The sequence below is a fragment of the Delphinus delphis genome, chromosome 3, assembly GCF_949987515.2.
Source record: "Delphinus delphis chromosome 3, mDelDel1.2, whole genome shotgun sequence".
In the NCBI taxonomy this organism is placed as follows: Eukaryota; Metazoa; Chordata; class Mammalia; order Artiodactyla; family Delphinidae; genus Delphinus; species Delphinus delphis.
This window is the reverse complement of record NC_082685.1, coordinates 47,118,692-47,132,903: the sequence shown is the minus strand read 5'-3', so window position 1 is coordinate 47,132,903 and position 14,212 is coordinate 47,118,692. Positions and strand designations below refer to the sequence as shown.

Below are 14,212 nucleotides of genomic sequence, written 5' to 3'. Positions count from 1 at the left end.
TGCAGTGGTTAGAGTGACTCCATGACCTATAGGCTGTGTGATTTGGGATGGGTATCCTAGATTCCCTGTGTCTCAATTTCTTAATCAGCAAAATAGAGTAAAACATTCCCTAGCTCCAGGGCTGTTCTCAGGATTAAATGAGATGAGCACTGTGTCTGACACACTGTAAATGCTCAATAGATGGGAAATTATTCTTATTAAGGGACTGAAAAGTCCCTCCGTCTTCACACTGCTCTCTCTGAATCATGCAAGTACACATCACTATCTTCAAGTCCCAGCACTTTGGGTACCATTCTCTGAGTCCCCACTGGAGTTGAGCTGATGGTTTGAACATCACCTTGCCCTGGCCTGGTTTGCAGAATTCCCACAGAACAAAGGACTGGGGCTAGAAGGCAGGGGTCACAAGGCCTCCAGCTGTCAGGTGTCAACCTAATGGTGCTTCAGAAATTAACAAATAAGACAAAAGGCAACTGTGCCCTGAGGCTGTATTAATGGGAATCTAATGTTCTGAATAAAGGAGGTGATAGTTCTGCTTGGCCTGGAGCTGGCCTGATCCTCTCCCCTCTCCTCACCCCTCCTTTCCTTCCCTTGAGCTCTTCCTTCTCAGGTGTCCCTATCCTTCCTATTCCTTTTCATCCCCTTTCTTGTTTCTATCTCCCCTCCTCTCCTTCTCTCAGTCTCAGTCATCCTTCTCTCCCTTCCGGTGCTGGCCTGGATACTGTGCACACGGTCCTGGGGGGATGGGCAGGACCCAGGCTGTAGGATCCTGATGGTGTCGAGATGCCCGGAGAGGATGGAGAGGGAGGAAGAGAAGGGAGAAGAGGAAAAGGTCTCCTTGGCAACTCTCTTACACACACACACACACACACACACACACACACACACACACCCCTCCGAACCTTCGAGAGCCTAGCACAGGGGTGTGGGCACTGCCTCAGACAGGCACCCCCAACCTGACTGTAACTGTTGCCCTGCCAAGGAGGCACAACCGCTAATTCACTGCCTCCCCTGAGCCCGAGAAGCTGGCAGCTGTGCCCGGTGGCAGCGGGCAGCAAGGAGCCAGCCCTGCCTCGGTGGCGCCGAGAGCACGAGCTGCTGATTGCAGCAGGGGGACTGTTTCTGCCAGACTCCCCACTTCCCAGGGATGTGGCAGCAGGAGAGCCAGCACGTGTGCCCCCAGCTGCAACTTGCGTGCCGTACTCAAGAGCAGGCCTGCCTGCCACTTGCTGGTGGCCAGGGGCGGGAGCCCTGGAGGGCACTGAGCTTGGCTCTGACTCGCTAGGACAGGGAACCGGAACACAGGCTGTACCCCATGGAGCTGGAGAGGGACAAACGGGGACCAGGGCCAAGTTCCTGGGCCACAGCAGGGGGTGACACCCGACTCAAATCCCACCTTGCACAGCCTCCACGTGTGCTCACACACACACGCCCGAGTGCCTCAGGGTCCTGCAGGGTCTGGGTAGGCACCACAGAACACGTGCCATCTGCACGGTCCCCACGAGGCCTGTCCCATTAAGGGCAGTGAGCATGGGGGCAGAATCGGTGGAAAGTGGGCCAAGAGAGAAATGATTCTGCAGAGGGTCTAGGTGGAGAGTGATTTGGTTCATTACTTGCAGTAAGTCATGCCAGCCTCGCACTCAGAAGGGAGAGGAGCCAGGGGTCAGGGAGCAGCTCAGTCCCCTGGGGTGGCCCACATACGTGGCACTCCTTGCAGGGGAGAGGGACACAGGGAGCCAAGGGACAGAGAACCACAGCTACTGGGCCCATGTCTGCACGGCACAATCTTCAGCTCAAGGACCCAAGTTCAAGTCCTGCCATTGGCTGTCAGTGTGTACGGCAGGTCTTTTTCCCAGCGGGGCCTCCATTCCTTCCTGAGAAATGTAAAGACAAGATGTTCCTTCACTGACTCCAAGGACGTGAAAAATAGTTCTTTCCACTTCAGAGCCAAGCCCTGTGCTAAGCACTTTACATACTGCACTATTTATACCTCATAACAAATGTCCGTGAGAGAGGTACAATCATCTCCCGTTTTGCAGAGATGTGGCGGGACTTAACCAATATAAGGTTTGTTTGACTGCAGCACCCTACCCTGTGTTCCTTGGACTCCACTTGGCCCAGGCCCCTTACAGACAGGGGACTGAGGCCCAGAGAGAGGAAGCTGCCCTCCTGCAGTCGCACAAGTCCGGGGCAGTCAGGATGACAAGCCGGAATGCCTGACTCCCCGAGCAGCGCTCCTTCCCTTCCCCTCCCTGCCCCGCTCTTTCCTGCACTCGGGGCTACTCGCCTAGGTCCCAAGGTACCCAAAGGCACCAACCAAGAAGAGGAAATAGTGCCAAGGCCCAGGGTGGGGCCCAGAGCCCTGCTCCTCCAGCCAGGTTAGGGCTCTCTCCTGGCTCCTAGGGGACTGGTCATCCCTGCCCAGGGCCCCACAGACAGGGCCCAACTCCGACAGGGCCGCCCCTGGCTCTAACCTATCTGGCTGGCAGATCAGCCAAGGGGGAAAGAGGGGGCCTGTCTGGCATATCCAGGCTCCACTCCCCTAAGGGGCCAGAGCTGCCTCTGGCCTGCCCTTCCTTCCATCCCTCCTCACCATAAGCGGTGCAAGCATCTGCCTGGAGATGCCATTCAAGGGCCTGACACAGAGTCCAGACCCAGGTGCCCTGGCTGGGGGGAAGGCAGGAGCCAGAGGGGGTGGGAAGAAGGGGGGCGGGGGCCATGCTGATTGCTGGGCAGAGCAGACGCCACAGCAAGCAGGCTGAGCCTCTCGTCACCACGCCCTGAGCCCTGAGTTGCCCCTCATCCTGGGCAACGAATCCCAGGCCCCGGACAGCTGCCGGTGCCCCAGTTAGGCAGGCTTGGGGACTGCTGGGCTGTGGACGGGGTTACAGACTGAAGCTTGAGTGGGGCTCCTGGGCTGTTAGCTGGGTTCTGGGTTAGGCAGGACTCAGGCAGATGAGCTCTAGGCTGGGTTTAAGGCAAGATCAAGCCTCCTTCTCAGGGCATGGGGAGCAGCCACCAGCCCCTAGCCCCCAGCCCCAGCTGGACTCTCCATGTTGGGGGCCAGATTGGCCCCAGGGGGTAGGCCTTGGTGCCTAGGGAAGAGCGGAAATTGGCCTTTTATGGTCCTGCACTTGTGGCCCCAAAAGGCAGAGACCCAGGAAGAGAAGCAGGGCTGGAGCTGGAGGCTGGGCCACCTTGGGCAGGGCCAACTCAGCACACACGGGAGTGGCCTCCACTCAACTGGTGTAAGCCTGGAGCAGCAGGGGAGCCCTGAATCCAAGCCGCTCTGGAAGGGCCAGCCCACGCAGCTGGAACAAGGACCCGGCAGAGCTGGAATATCCTGGGTCATGCGCAGACCATGGATAACCCATCCCTGGGGTATGCCAGACCTGGGACTTCAGAGTTTCCCTCCAGAGCAGCCAGAAGAACTGAGGGTGGCCGGAACCCGGAGGCCCCAGCTGGTCCTGCCCCTGCCCCATCATGACCCAGGCATCAACATCCTGGAGACAGAGAAGGGTTCCAGTTGGGGGGAGGCCATAAGAGGTAAAGAGAGCAGGGCCGGGAGGAAGGGCCCCAGGACATGGACGGTCACCTCCACCCCGCAGCCCCAGGCCGGCCCCTCCCTCCTGGGCTCAGCAACCTCTGCAGGAGGGATGCAGCTCTGTAACCAATTCTCGAAGCCCCCTCACTGCACCGCACCCACCCCACCCGTCCCGCTCATCCACATGCTGACGAGTCCTAACAGGCCTCCTTTGCCAGAGACAAAAATAACTATTTTCAAAATTCACAGCAGGGCTTTCGCCTACACACGCTGCACCGACTGGAAGCTGAAGGGAGATATGCAGAACGCAGTGTGCGGATAGAGGCCCGCTACACAGCCAGCGAGCCCCGAGACCCCCATGCCTCTTCTTCCCACCGCCCAGCCCGTGTCCCCCAACACTCACACACCTAGGGGCGCCCAGAACACCTAGGGGGAGGGCTCTCAGCTTGTCCACTGTACACAGGGACAGTGAGGCCCGGAGCGGGCCTGAGATTTGCGGAGGCCCCACAGTGGCTCTGGGACCAAGTCCCATACGTTCTGCCCCTGCCCAAGGCGCCCACCTCCTCTCCCATTCCCTGGACCAACAGTGAGCTCACGCCTGGCCCAGGACGCACGTGCACACACCCACATGAGCTCGCAACCGCACTGCAGCCCTCGCTTCCGTGTTACTGCGCTTTAATCAAGTTCACGGGTTCCTCCACAACCATTACCTCGGCCAGTCCTCTACAGGCCTGTGAGGTAGGCAGAGCCAGGGCTAGCACTCCCATTGCAGGTGGGGAAATCGAGGCCCAGGGGAAAAAGACTGGGCCGAAGGTCAGAGTAGAACCCAGATGTCCTGAGTGTGGGTGCACGGCTCTTTTCATAGCTTGATCCTGCAGGAGCTAATAGCCATGCCCAGTCCTCCCCTTCCCTCCCAGGAAGATGAGCTCACCACCACTGCTCCCACCACAAGTCTGTTCCCAGGACTAGCCCAGGCCACAGGAAGGTCACCCCCGGGTCCCTTCAGAGAGCAGCCGCATCACCATGCCTCGGCTGAGGTCCAGGCCTGGAGCTGCCTCCAGGTGGCCCCTCACCCAAGAAGTACCACAGAGGTCCAGGGTTCAAGAGCAAGGCCTTAAGTGCGCTAGGAGGTGACAAAGTTGATGGGAACTCCACCACAGCCCCAGGCACCAGGTCCACACCACAGAGCGACAAAGCTCTTAGAGCTCATTCTCCAGATGAGGAAACTGAGGCCCAGAGAGCTCATGCAGGTCACTCGAGGTCACAGAGCAAGTCAACGGAGAGGTGGGACTGGGACCCAGGGATCCCAGTCTAGTTTCTTCTCTCCCGACTCCTAAACCGAGCTCCCCACCCTTCAACTGAGGGGCTCAACTCCCTCCATTTCCCTGCAGATGAGGACGTGACCTGGGGCCCCTCGCTGGTGAGGACCAGGGCCAGGCTTGCACGGGGAAGGACCTCACCTCCCCCCATCAGATCCGGTGGGACATCAGTCTGGTGTTGAGTTTACGGAAAAAGGATCGCAGCTTGCAAATCTTGCATTTTTTCTTACGGTGCCCTCGGGAAAGGCTTCGAGCCCTACTTTCCTCCTCTTCTTCATCTTCTTCCTCATCACTGGCCCAGGGCCCCCAAGCACCCCCATTAAAGTCAGGATGGGCTCGGGGATTCTCAGCTGGGTAGCGCACGGGGATGGCTGTGCGGTTATAGTCCGCCAAGCGGGCCAGCAGGGCTCGGACCACATCCGGCCGCTGGCCAGCGAGGTCCTCCCGTTCGTAGGGGTCAGCACTGATGTTGAAGAGCCACACAGCCTGGCGGGCGCTGGCCATCCGCTCCAGGTTCCACCAGCTGCCGGGGAAGGCAGCCAGCGTCTGGGGTGGGATCCAGTCGCCGTAGCCCGGGTCTCCCGTCAGCAGCTTCCACTCGCCCACGCGGATGGCGGCCTGCACGGCAGTGTTCCAGATGCCGAAGCCACCCTCCAGGGAGCCATGCCGGGCGTGGTTGTAGAGCGGGTCAATGTTGTGCAGGATCTCCGTGCGTGGCGAGGCCCGGCCCTCGCTGATGGCTGGCCACACATCATAGCCGTCCAGCCCGTCGGCTGCCGAGGCGGTGCCACCCGCCAGACCCACCAGGGTCGGGTACCAGTCAGTGATGTGCACCAGCGCCCGGCTTGTCCATCGCTTTCGCTTGAGCAGGGGGCTGTGGACGAAGCCCAGGCCCCGCACGCCCCCTTCCCAGTAAGTGCCCTTGCGTCCTCGCAGTGGCCAGTTGCTGCCCCCCGAGAAGGTCTGGCCACCATTGTCACTGGAGAAGATGATGACACTGTTGTCGTAGAAACCATAGCGCTTGAGGGCCCAGGTGATATTGCGCACGGCCTCATCCATGCAGGTCACCATGGCCGCATACTTCCGCCGGGCCACGTTGCCCATGGTGCGGTAGCGGTACAGGTACTCGCGAGGGGACTGCAGGGGTGTGTGGACCGCCTGGAAGGCCACATAGAGGAAGAGAGGCCGCCGGGGGCTGTGGCTGGCTAGGATGTGGCTGACGCGCTGGGCATAGAGCAGAGTGGAGTACTGGCCGCTGAGCCCCCAGGCCACACTCTCGCCCTCGTGCAGGTCAAAGCCGCACACCCCCGGGCCGTCGCAGTTGTCATAGGTGTAGTAGTCCACGTTGCCTGTGAGAGAGCCCAGAAAGGTGTCAAAGCCCCGGCGGGTGGGCAGGCACTCCTTCCGGTAGAAGCCCAGGTGCCACTTGCCCACCATGTGGGTAGAGTAACCCAGCTCCTGCAGCTTCTGGGGCAGTGTTACCTGGTCCAGGGGCAGGCAGTTGGGCTGCCGAGGGCGGATGATGGAATGCTGCAGTCCTGTGTGGATCTGGTATCTGGTGGGAAGAGGGGAGGACACAGAAGGCACCAGTGAGCCAGAAACCACTGCTCTGGCCACCCAACCCCCAACACTCACCCTGAGGTAGGCTCTGATCCAAGCGCTACCAGTAAGCAAAGTAACAGTAACCAGTAGGTGTTATCAAATGTGCCAAGCACTTCAAATGCATTATCTCATTGAATCCTCAAAATCAGCTGAAGCAGGTCTCATTGTCATCTTACAGAGGAGGAGGAAAAAGCTCAGAATGGTTAAGCCACCCGTGCAGTATCACACAGCTAGGAAGTTGGGGAGTTAAGAGTTGAACCCGGGCTAATCATAACAACAATAATAAAAGCTGACACCAAGCACTTGCTGTATGCTCAGCATTGTGCCAAGCCCTTTATAGGAATTATCTCACTAAATCCTCACCGTAACCTAGGGGGTGTCGATCGTTATTATTATTCCCGTCTCCCAAATAAGAAAACTGAGGCTCAGTAAATTAAGTCATTTGTCCAGTGATTCACACAATTAGTAACTGGAGTTGGGATTTGTATCCCCAGCAGTCTGACTCCAGGTTTCAGAGTCCCTACACTCTAAGCCACTAACTTGCCATGGGGCCTAGAGCAAGTCTTACACTCCCAAGAAAACTCCTATTCACTCTTAAACGCCCAGCCCAAATGCTACCCTCACTGTAAAGTTTCTCACTCAAAGAATGAGTCACTTTTGCTTCTGGGTTCCCACAGCATTTAGTACAAATCTTCATTGGTCCAACTTGGCCGTAGGATTCTACTCAGTCATCTGTACATGCTCTTGGGCCCGATGATATTTAATGAGACTGTCCCTTACTCATCCTTGCATTCCTAGCATTCAGGTGATGCATTCAAGGACACTCAATTACGAAATGAATGAATGAAGAATGGCCCTCAAAGGATTTTAGAGCCAGAAGGGACCCAAGTCATTTTCTAGTTTATTCACCTCAACTTAAAAAGAAACTAAGGTCCAGAGGAGGGGAAAGACCTTGCCCAAGGTCACTCAGTGGTCAGGAGCAGAGCCAGGACTTGAACATAAATCCAATCAGAGTCCAAGCACAGACCCTCTTCTGGCAAACTAGGCTGCCACTTCTCTTCCCCCACTGAGGCCTCAGTTTGTCATGTGTAGGAGTGAGTTGGTTGGAATGGGACACCTCTAAAAACCTTCCAGTTCCCAAATTTTATGAGACCAGTTCTCATGTGTCTGCCCACAAGTTTATGTGGCCCCTAGATCCAGGTCACTCACACAGGCTAACACCCTGAGGCAGGAGCAAATGGTTAGCAGGACTCTGCATTCCTCGTTTATTCATTCATATCCCTTTCCTTCTGTGGTCAAGGCACCCATGTGATCTGCTTAGGGTGTCTTGCCTTTACTCAAGTCTTACAAGTCCCAAACTAAATAAGAAGCCTGGAACTTCACACGTGTATTAGAACCCCACACGTTTTTCTCACTCCTGGGCATCAGAGTCAAGCCCAGACCTAAATTCCTGACAACTTTAAGCCAGGCACTGGGATGGGTTTTTCTGTTTTGGTTTCCTTATTTTAAAGCTGTTTTGCTGGACTTCCCTGGTGGCACAGTGGTTAAGAATCCGCCTGCCAACGCAGGGGACATGGGTTTGAGCTCTGGTCCAGGAAGATCCCACATGCCACGGGGCAACGAAGCCCGTGCGCCACAACTACTGAGCCTGTGCTCTAGAGCCCACGAGCCACAGCTACTGAAGCCCCCGCGCCACAACTACCGAAGACCCCGTGCCTAGAACCTGTGCTCCGCAACAAGGGAAGCCACGACAGTGAGAAGCCCGCGCACTGCAACGAAGAGTAGCCCTCGCTCGCCGCAACCAGAGAAAGCCCGCGCGCAGCAACGAAGACCCAACGCAGCCAAAAAATAAAATAATAAAATAAATTAAAAAAAAAAAAAGTTGGAGCCTGTTGGCCCCGTTGCTTCACTGCTGGGGTGAGTTGAATTGTGCCCCTCTCCAAAAGTGACTGCAAAAAAAAAAAGCTGTTTTGGTTGTTAGCTATCATTAGCTACTACTGCCATTTATTTATTTATTTATTTATTTATTTATTTATTTATTTATGGCTGCGTTGGGTCTTCTTTGCTGCACATGGGCTTTCTCTAGTTATGGCGAGCGGGGGCTACTCTTTGTTGCGGTGCGCGGGCTTCTCATTGCAGTGGCTTCTCTTGTTGCGGAGCACAGGCCCTAGGTGGGAGGGCCTCAGTAGTTGTGGCACACGGGCTCAGTAGTTGTGGCTCATGGGCTCTAGAGCGCAGGCACAGTAGTTGTGGCGCATGGGCTTAGTTGTGGAATCTTCCCGGACCACGGCTCGAACCCGTGTCCCCTGCATCGGCAGGCGGATTCTTAACCACTGCGCCACCAGGGAAGACCCACTACTGCCATTTTTAACACTATATGCCGCACACACTATTTCACTTACCTTGCATAAGAAACCTACAGTGAAGACTGCTATTAGCTCCATTCTACAGGTGACAAAACTGAGACTCCCAAAAGTGCAGCAACGGGCCCAAGTTCAGACAGCTGGCAAGCAGTGGAGCTGGGCCTTGAGCTCAGATCTCTGAGACTCATGCTCAAAATCTCTCAGTGACGTGGCCTCTGCAGACCTCAGTCAAGCTAATGAACGATTAGATTTGATACAGGAAGTACCCTAGGCCCCTGAGTCACAGCGAGCCTCTCTTCATAGGGGCTGGGCGCCATGAACATTGGTTCATAAAGTGAGTGGGCCAGCTAAGTCACCACAGCCTGTCTGCAAGTGAGTAATGCAGGAAACGGTCTGTCCAGCTTTACCAAACACAACTGGACGCACTAACAAACACTAATGAGAGTAGTCAGCATCAGTCAGATGGGGCCAGCTGCAGGGGGCGGAGGGCAGACGCTGCCCAGCCACGCTCAGCTAACTTTGCAGATCCGGGGAGGTAGGGAAGTGCTGGGGGGGCTGGAACACTGCCCTGCATGCTGTTCATTCCCCTGCTTAAACCAAAAGTCATCTCTCGGAGAGAAATGCAAACATGTGCACAGCTCTCAGGAATGCAGATTCCTCCTCCCTCTTCTGGAGGCTGGTCAACACTTGGTCTTTACCATCAGCCCCCAACCCTCAGCACTTACACTGGTGTCCCTTCCTCTTTCCTGTTCTCTTTCCCAGTTCCTAGAGCTCAATGCTGAGCAGCAGACGGAAGAAAGAAAAGGCATCCCTTTTGACTCCCAGCTCCAGGGCCCCTCTAAAGCACCTGGCCTCTCAGTCCTCTCTCCTACAGACCCCGAAGTTTGGCCCAGGCATCGGGTTTGGCCCTCCCTGATTCTGTGCCTCAGCGTCTCCCATCCAGGAAACAGGGAGGCTATGGCTCTGGTTTCTGAGATCACACTAGAGGCTTTTGGGTAGAACTTGGGAGAAAGCATGCCCCATCCCAGGATTAGCTTCAGCCGTGCCAAAGGATTTTCTCCTAAGTGGCCAGCGTTTTGCCTTCTACACACACACACACACACACACACACACACACACACACACACGCCTCCTGTTTCCCTGCTCTTTTAATCCTGTAATCCTACCACCTTGCCTGTGGACAAATCCTTATGGAGAAAGCAGCACGTCTCCTTGGGGCCCCCAGCCAACTTGGGAGGATTTTGCAGATGAAAAAACAGAGGCTTTGAGAAATGAAGTGACTAGCCCAAGGCTACACAGGTCACTGCATCCTGTGTGTGTCTTTCTCCTCCACCTATCAACTCCTTGGCTTCCTCCCAATTTGTCATCAAACAATTTGGGGACCCTAATCCCTCCAGTGACATAGAGGCTGCCATTTATTGATAGCCAAGCAGGCTATATGCAACTGGTTTCATCCTCACCACTCCTTTCCAAGATTTAAAACTGTTCACCCCATTTTATGGACAAGAAAACTGAGGCTTGGAGGAGTTAAGTGATTTGCTCAGAGTCTCAGGGTGTGTAAATTGAAGCAGCACTCAAAGCTAAGTGTCAGAGGCTGCCATGTCCCTCTAACAAAGAGATGACCAGATGTCTCCTTTACATGGCGTGGAGTTTGAATGTCCTAGAACATCAGGGGGAGAAGACCCCAAAGATGATCCAACCCATTCAGCGTACAGTAGGGAAACTGAGGCCCATAAAGGGCAAAGGACTTACTAATGATCACAGCCAACTGGGGACAGAACTGGCTGTGAGCCCGAGCTTCCCGGTGGGGGTAATGTCGGTACAAGTGAAACCTACAGTTGGGTTTATTTGGGGCTTGAACCACCAGCATCAGTGGCTTGGGCCATGCCTACCTGCCCGTGAGAAGTTGGCTCCGCGAAGGCGTGCAGATGGGCTGGATATAATAATTCTCCAACTTGACACCCTCGGCTGCCAGCCGGTCCAACGTAGGGGTTTCGATATCTGAGCCATGGTAGCCCACGTCGTGGTAGCCCTGGTCGTCGGTGAGGACGAAGATGATGTGGGGAGGCTGGCGTGGAGCGGCCGAGGGCTGATCGCCGGCCTCCGCGGGCGCGTCAGCCACTAGGCTGGGCTTGGCCCAGTCCCAGGACAGGTAGCCGAAGCTGAGCAGGCTGACCAGAGAGAAGCCGGTGAGGGCGTGCATCGCCATGCCGGCCCGTGCGTCCCGGCGCGCAGGGCTCCCAGGGCCTCACCGCCTTGCGCGCCCAGGGCGCACGGCCCGCACGCCCTCCGGCCAGCCCGCCCGGACACCGCGAGAGCGCTCAGCGTCCCCAGGGGAGGCCCAGCGGCCAGTCCGCGACTGTCTGGACTATGAGGCCGGACCTGCGCGGCCGCAGCGGGGCGCTCTGGGGAGGTCAGGCCCGCGCCGAGATGCCTCCCGCTGCCTGAGCGCCAGCTCTGCGCCGCCCGTGCTCCCTCTCCCCCAGTTCAGCCAGGCCAGCCTGAGACTTGGTGTGGCGGCTTCCAAAAAGTGCTCTCCACCATCCTCTGACTCCCCTCTTCCTTCTAGCCCTCGATTTCTCCCGTCTCCTAATTTCTCTCGCCTCTGCTTTCCCTTTCTCCTCCTCCCGACCCTCCAGCCCCTGGCCCAGCCTCTCGCCCCGCCCGGAGACCGGAGAACTGTCGGCTCCGTAGGGTGGTGGGCAGGACCCCAGCGGGGAAGGGGGAGGAAGCACGGGCTGGGCGGGTCTGTGGGGGACACCGCGGGAGAGAATGCGAAAAAGTTGTAACATCTGCCGGGGCCGAGCCCCAGGTAGAGGGGCGGGGCGTCCAGCGGAGGCCCCGCCCCTGGGCGGGAAGCCCGGGTCGGCTGGGCCCTCTGGCTCCAGCCTCCGCCCTGGCCCAGACTGGGGAAAGGAGGGAGGGGGCTGCGCGGAATTCGATGGAACAGCTCTGGAATGGCCCGGTCGGACATTCCTCGATCATGGAGTCTTAGCTTCTCTGAGTGCCAGTCCTGGAAGGGAGGCGCATGATTTTCTATGCCAAGCCGGTCATTCTACAGCTGGTGAAACTGAGGCCCTGAGATGGCCGGGAACTCGTCTAAATCACGAGCAAGTTGGTGGCTTCTTCCCTCTTGGGGCTAACAGCGGCTGGCTGAGTGGCAGTAGAGACAGCAATGGAGAGTAGGGACGACTTTGTCAAGCACCGACTTTGGCAAGCACCAGAAATAGGTTCTGGCCTTGCCGGGGGCTTACCTCTCTCCCCAACCCCTCCCCCTCCTCGTTCTTCAATTGACAGCTTGAATCTTAGACTGGCAGCCCTAGAATCCCGAGGACAGAAGCTGTTGTATACATCTTGTTCTCCACAGGCTCCAGAAGCTCGATCAGTACGTATTGCAGGGATGAATAGATGAATGGGCCTCAGAGGTCGCCCAGGCCAACACCCACCCAAGGAAATCTTCACAGCAGGGAAAGCAAGGTGGGGGAACTCCTGGGCCAGGCAAGTATCACAAATGAGTAAAGCAGAGGGGCCACCGTGTTGGCCCAGGAAGGCAGGGACTGCATGGAGCAAAAGACCTCAGCCTCGTGTCCAGCTGACTGTTTCATGAAAGAATGTGGACCCGTGTTTCCAGATCTTCTGATTTTCCCGAGAACACCCAAATACAGATTATTATGAGAAATATTCCAATTGTTAAGAGCTAGTAACTAATTTAAAGTAAATTGAAGCCCTGTATAGGCCAAATCAAACCTATCTGAGGACTATTTTAGGCCATCGGGCGCCTGTTTGCAACTTCCACTCTGCATCATTGTTTTCCAGATTTTTAACGAGGCTGTATTATTTTAGTGGGAAAACTGAATTAAACAAAACTAGTTAGGCTTTTTTACTCCCAGAACTTCAATCTTTAATATGCTCATCTCCAAAAGTAGGGGTTGCTAAAACTGTATTTCCCAATTTTATGTGACTGAGGACCCTCTTTTTCACAGAGCTTCTCCAAGAGCCCGTGTTTTGGGAACTTTGAAACACAAAGACTGCCCAGGTGGGTCTTCTCTCCCAGCATCTTTCCCCTGCCAATATTCTGCCGTGTTCCCTTCCCTTTTCTTTAAAACCACTGTGTGTGGGGAAAGAAACCAGACCTCCAAAATAGCAGCCCAAGTGAATCTGCATTTCGAAATGAGGGCTGCGTGGGGCTGGCCACTCCTGTTTGCTCAAAGCCCCAGATTTAGGATGACCAGATTTATCAGAAGGGAAAACTGAGCCTGTTGTTCCGGCAGAAGAAATGTTGAAGATGGACAGGAAAAATACAGCCTCCTGCGGGGAATGCAGCTAAAATGGTGCTTCCGGAGGCTTCAGCCTGAGGCTGTCCAGGGTGTCAAAGTGGGACAGGTCACAGGAGGTCAGATGGACTTGGGTTTTGTATTCTTCGCATTGTCTGTCCCAGACCTTGGTCAGGAGGAACTGACCAAGTTCCTCCTGAGAAATGGCACAAGGAGAAACAGCGAGGGGGTTGGGGTGGGGATTCAGACTTGAAGAAATAGGTTCAGGGAGGCCAGCCCACGGGCTGTAGATCTCTGTGGAGCTGCCACAGGGACAAGACAAGCAGACTTTCTGAGAGTTCAAGACCGTGGGCTCTGACATCAGACTGCTTGAGTTCAAATCCTGGCACTTATTTGAGGTCAGGCCTTGGCCAAATTATTTTGCCTCCCTCAGCCTCAATTTCTTCATCTGTAAAATGGGGTGATAATATAAATGAGACACAACACAGTGCTCAGTAAGTGCCCAGCACATAGTAAGCACTTGATGAATGTCAGTGGTTATGATGATTGTTCTCTGTGCTTCTGAGAGAAAAGACTGAGTCCTGTGGGTGAAAGTTAGTGGGAAACAGATTTCAGGCCAATTTAAGGGATTACTTGTGTAGGAAACCTGGCAGCTTGCTTAATAAAAGGATGGCAGTGATGGGTGAATCACCATGTGGAGAAGAGTGGGTGGACTCTTGTTCCCCAATATTCACATTTCTTTGAAGAGTCCCTCAGTAATCACTGAAACCCACAGTGGCTTCTGAGGGCTCCATTCCCCGCCCCCCCCCCCCCCGCCTCTAATGTTCTAGGGAAATAAACTCTGACCCTCAACTCTTCCTTTAATGCCATTACACAACTGGGCCAGGGTGCAACATTGAAGCCAGACATTTCCAAAGGCTTAGGGATGACAAAGCGGGAAATAAACACACAGAGTAATGTGAATCCAGGTCATGCCACTTTCAGAATGTGGCTCGCTCATCTTCCCTTTGTGTTCTCTACCGTGTGCCTACCTGTCCTCTTCCCTGGGACAATGTCCATCAGCCCTACCCCATCCAGGTAGATCGCAAGAACTCCAAGATGTCTTCAGTTCAG

At 55.5% G+C, this 14,212-nt stretch overlaps 1 protein-coding gene across 1 annotated transcript; it reads right to left on the bottom strand.

Annotated features, from left to right (window-relative positions):
* Positions 1–4,205: 4,205 nt before the first annotated feature.
* Positions 4,206–11,371, bottom strand: ARSI (arylsulfatase family member I). Its single transcript, XM_060006847.1, has 2 exons — positions 10,718–11,371; positions 4,206–6,415 (listed from the first exon to the last, which is right to left on the bottom strand). The coding sequence occupies exons 1-2, from the start codon at positions 11,032–11,034 to the stop codon at positions 5,011–5,013; spliced, it is 1,722 nt and encodes a 573-aa protein (XP_059862830.1). The 5' UTR covers positions 11,035–11,371; the 3' UTR covers positions 4,206–5,010.
* Between the last annotated feature and the right edge of the window lie 2,841 nt (positions 11,372–14,212).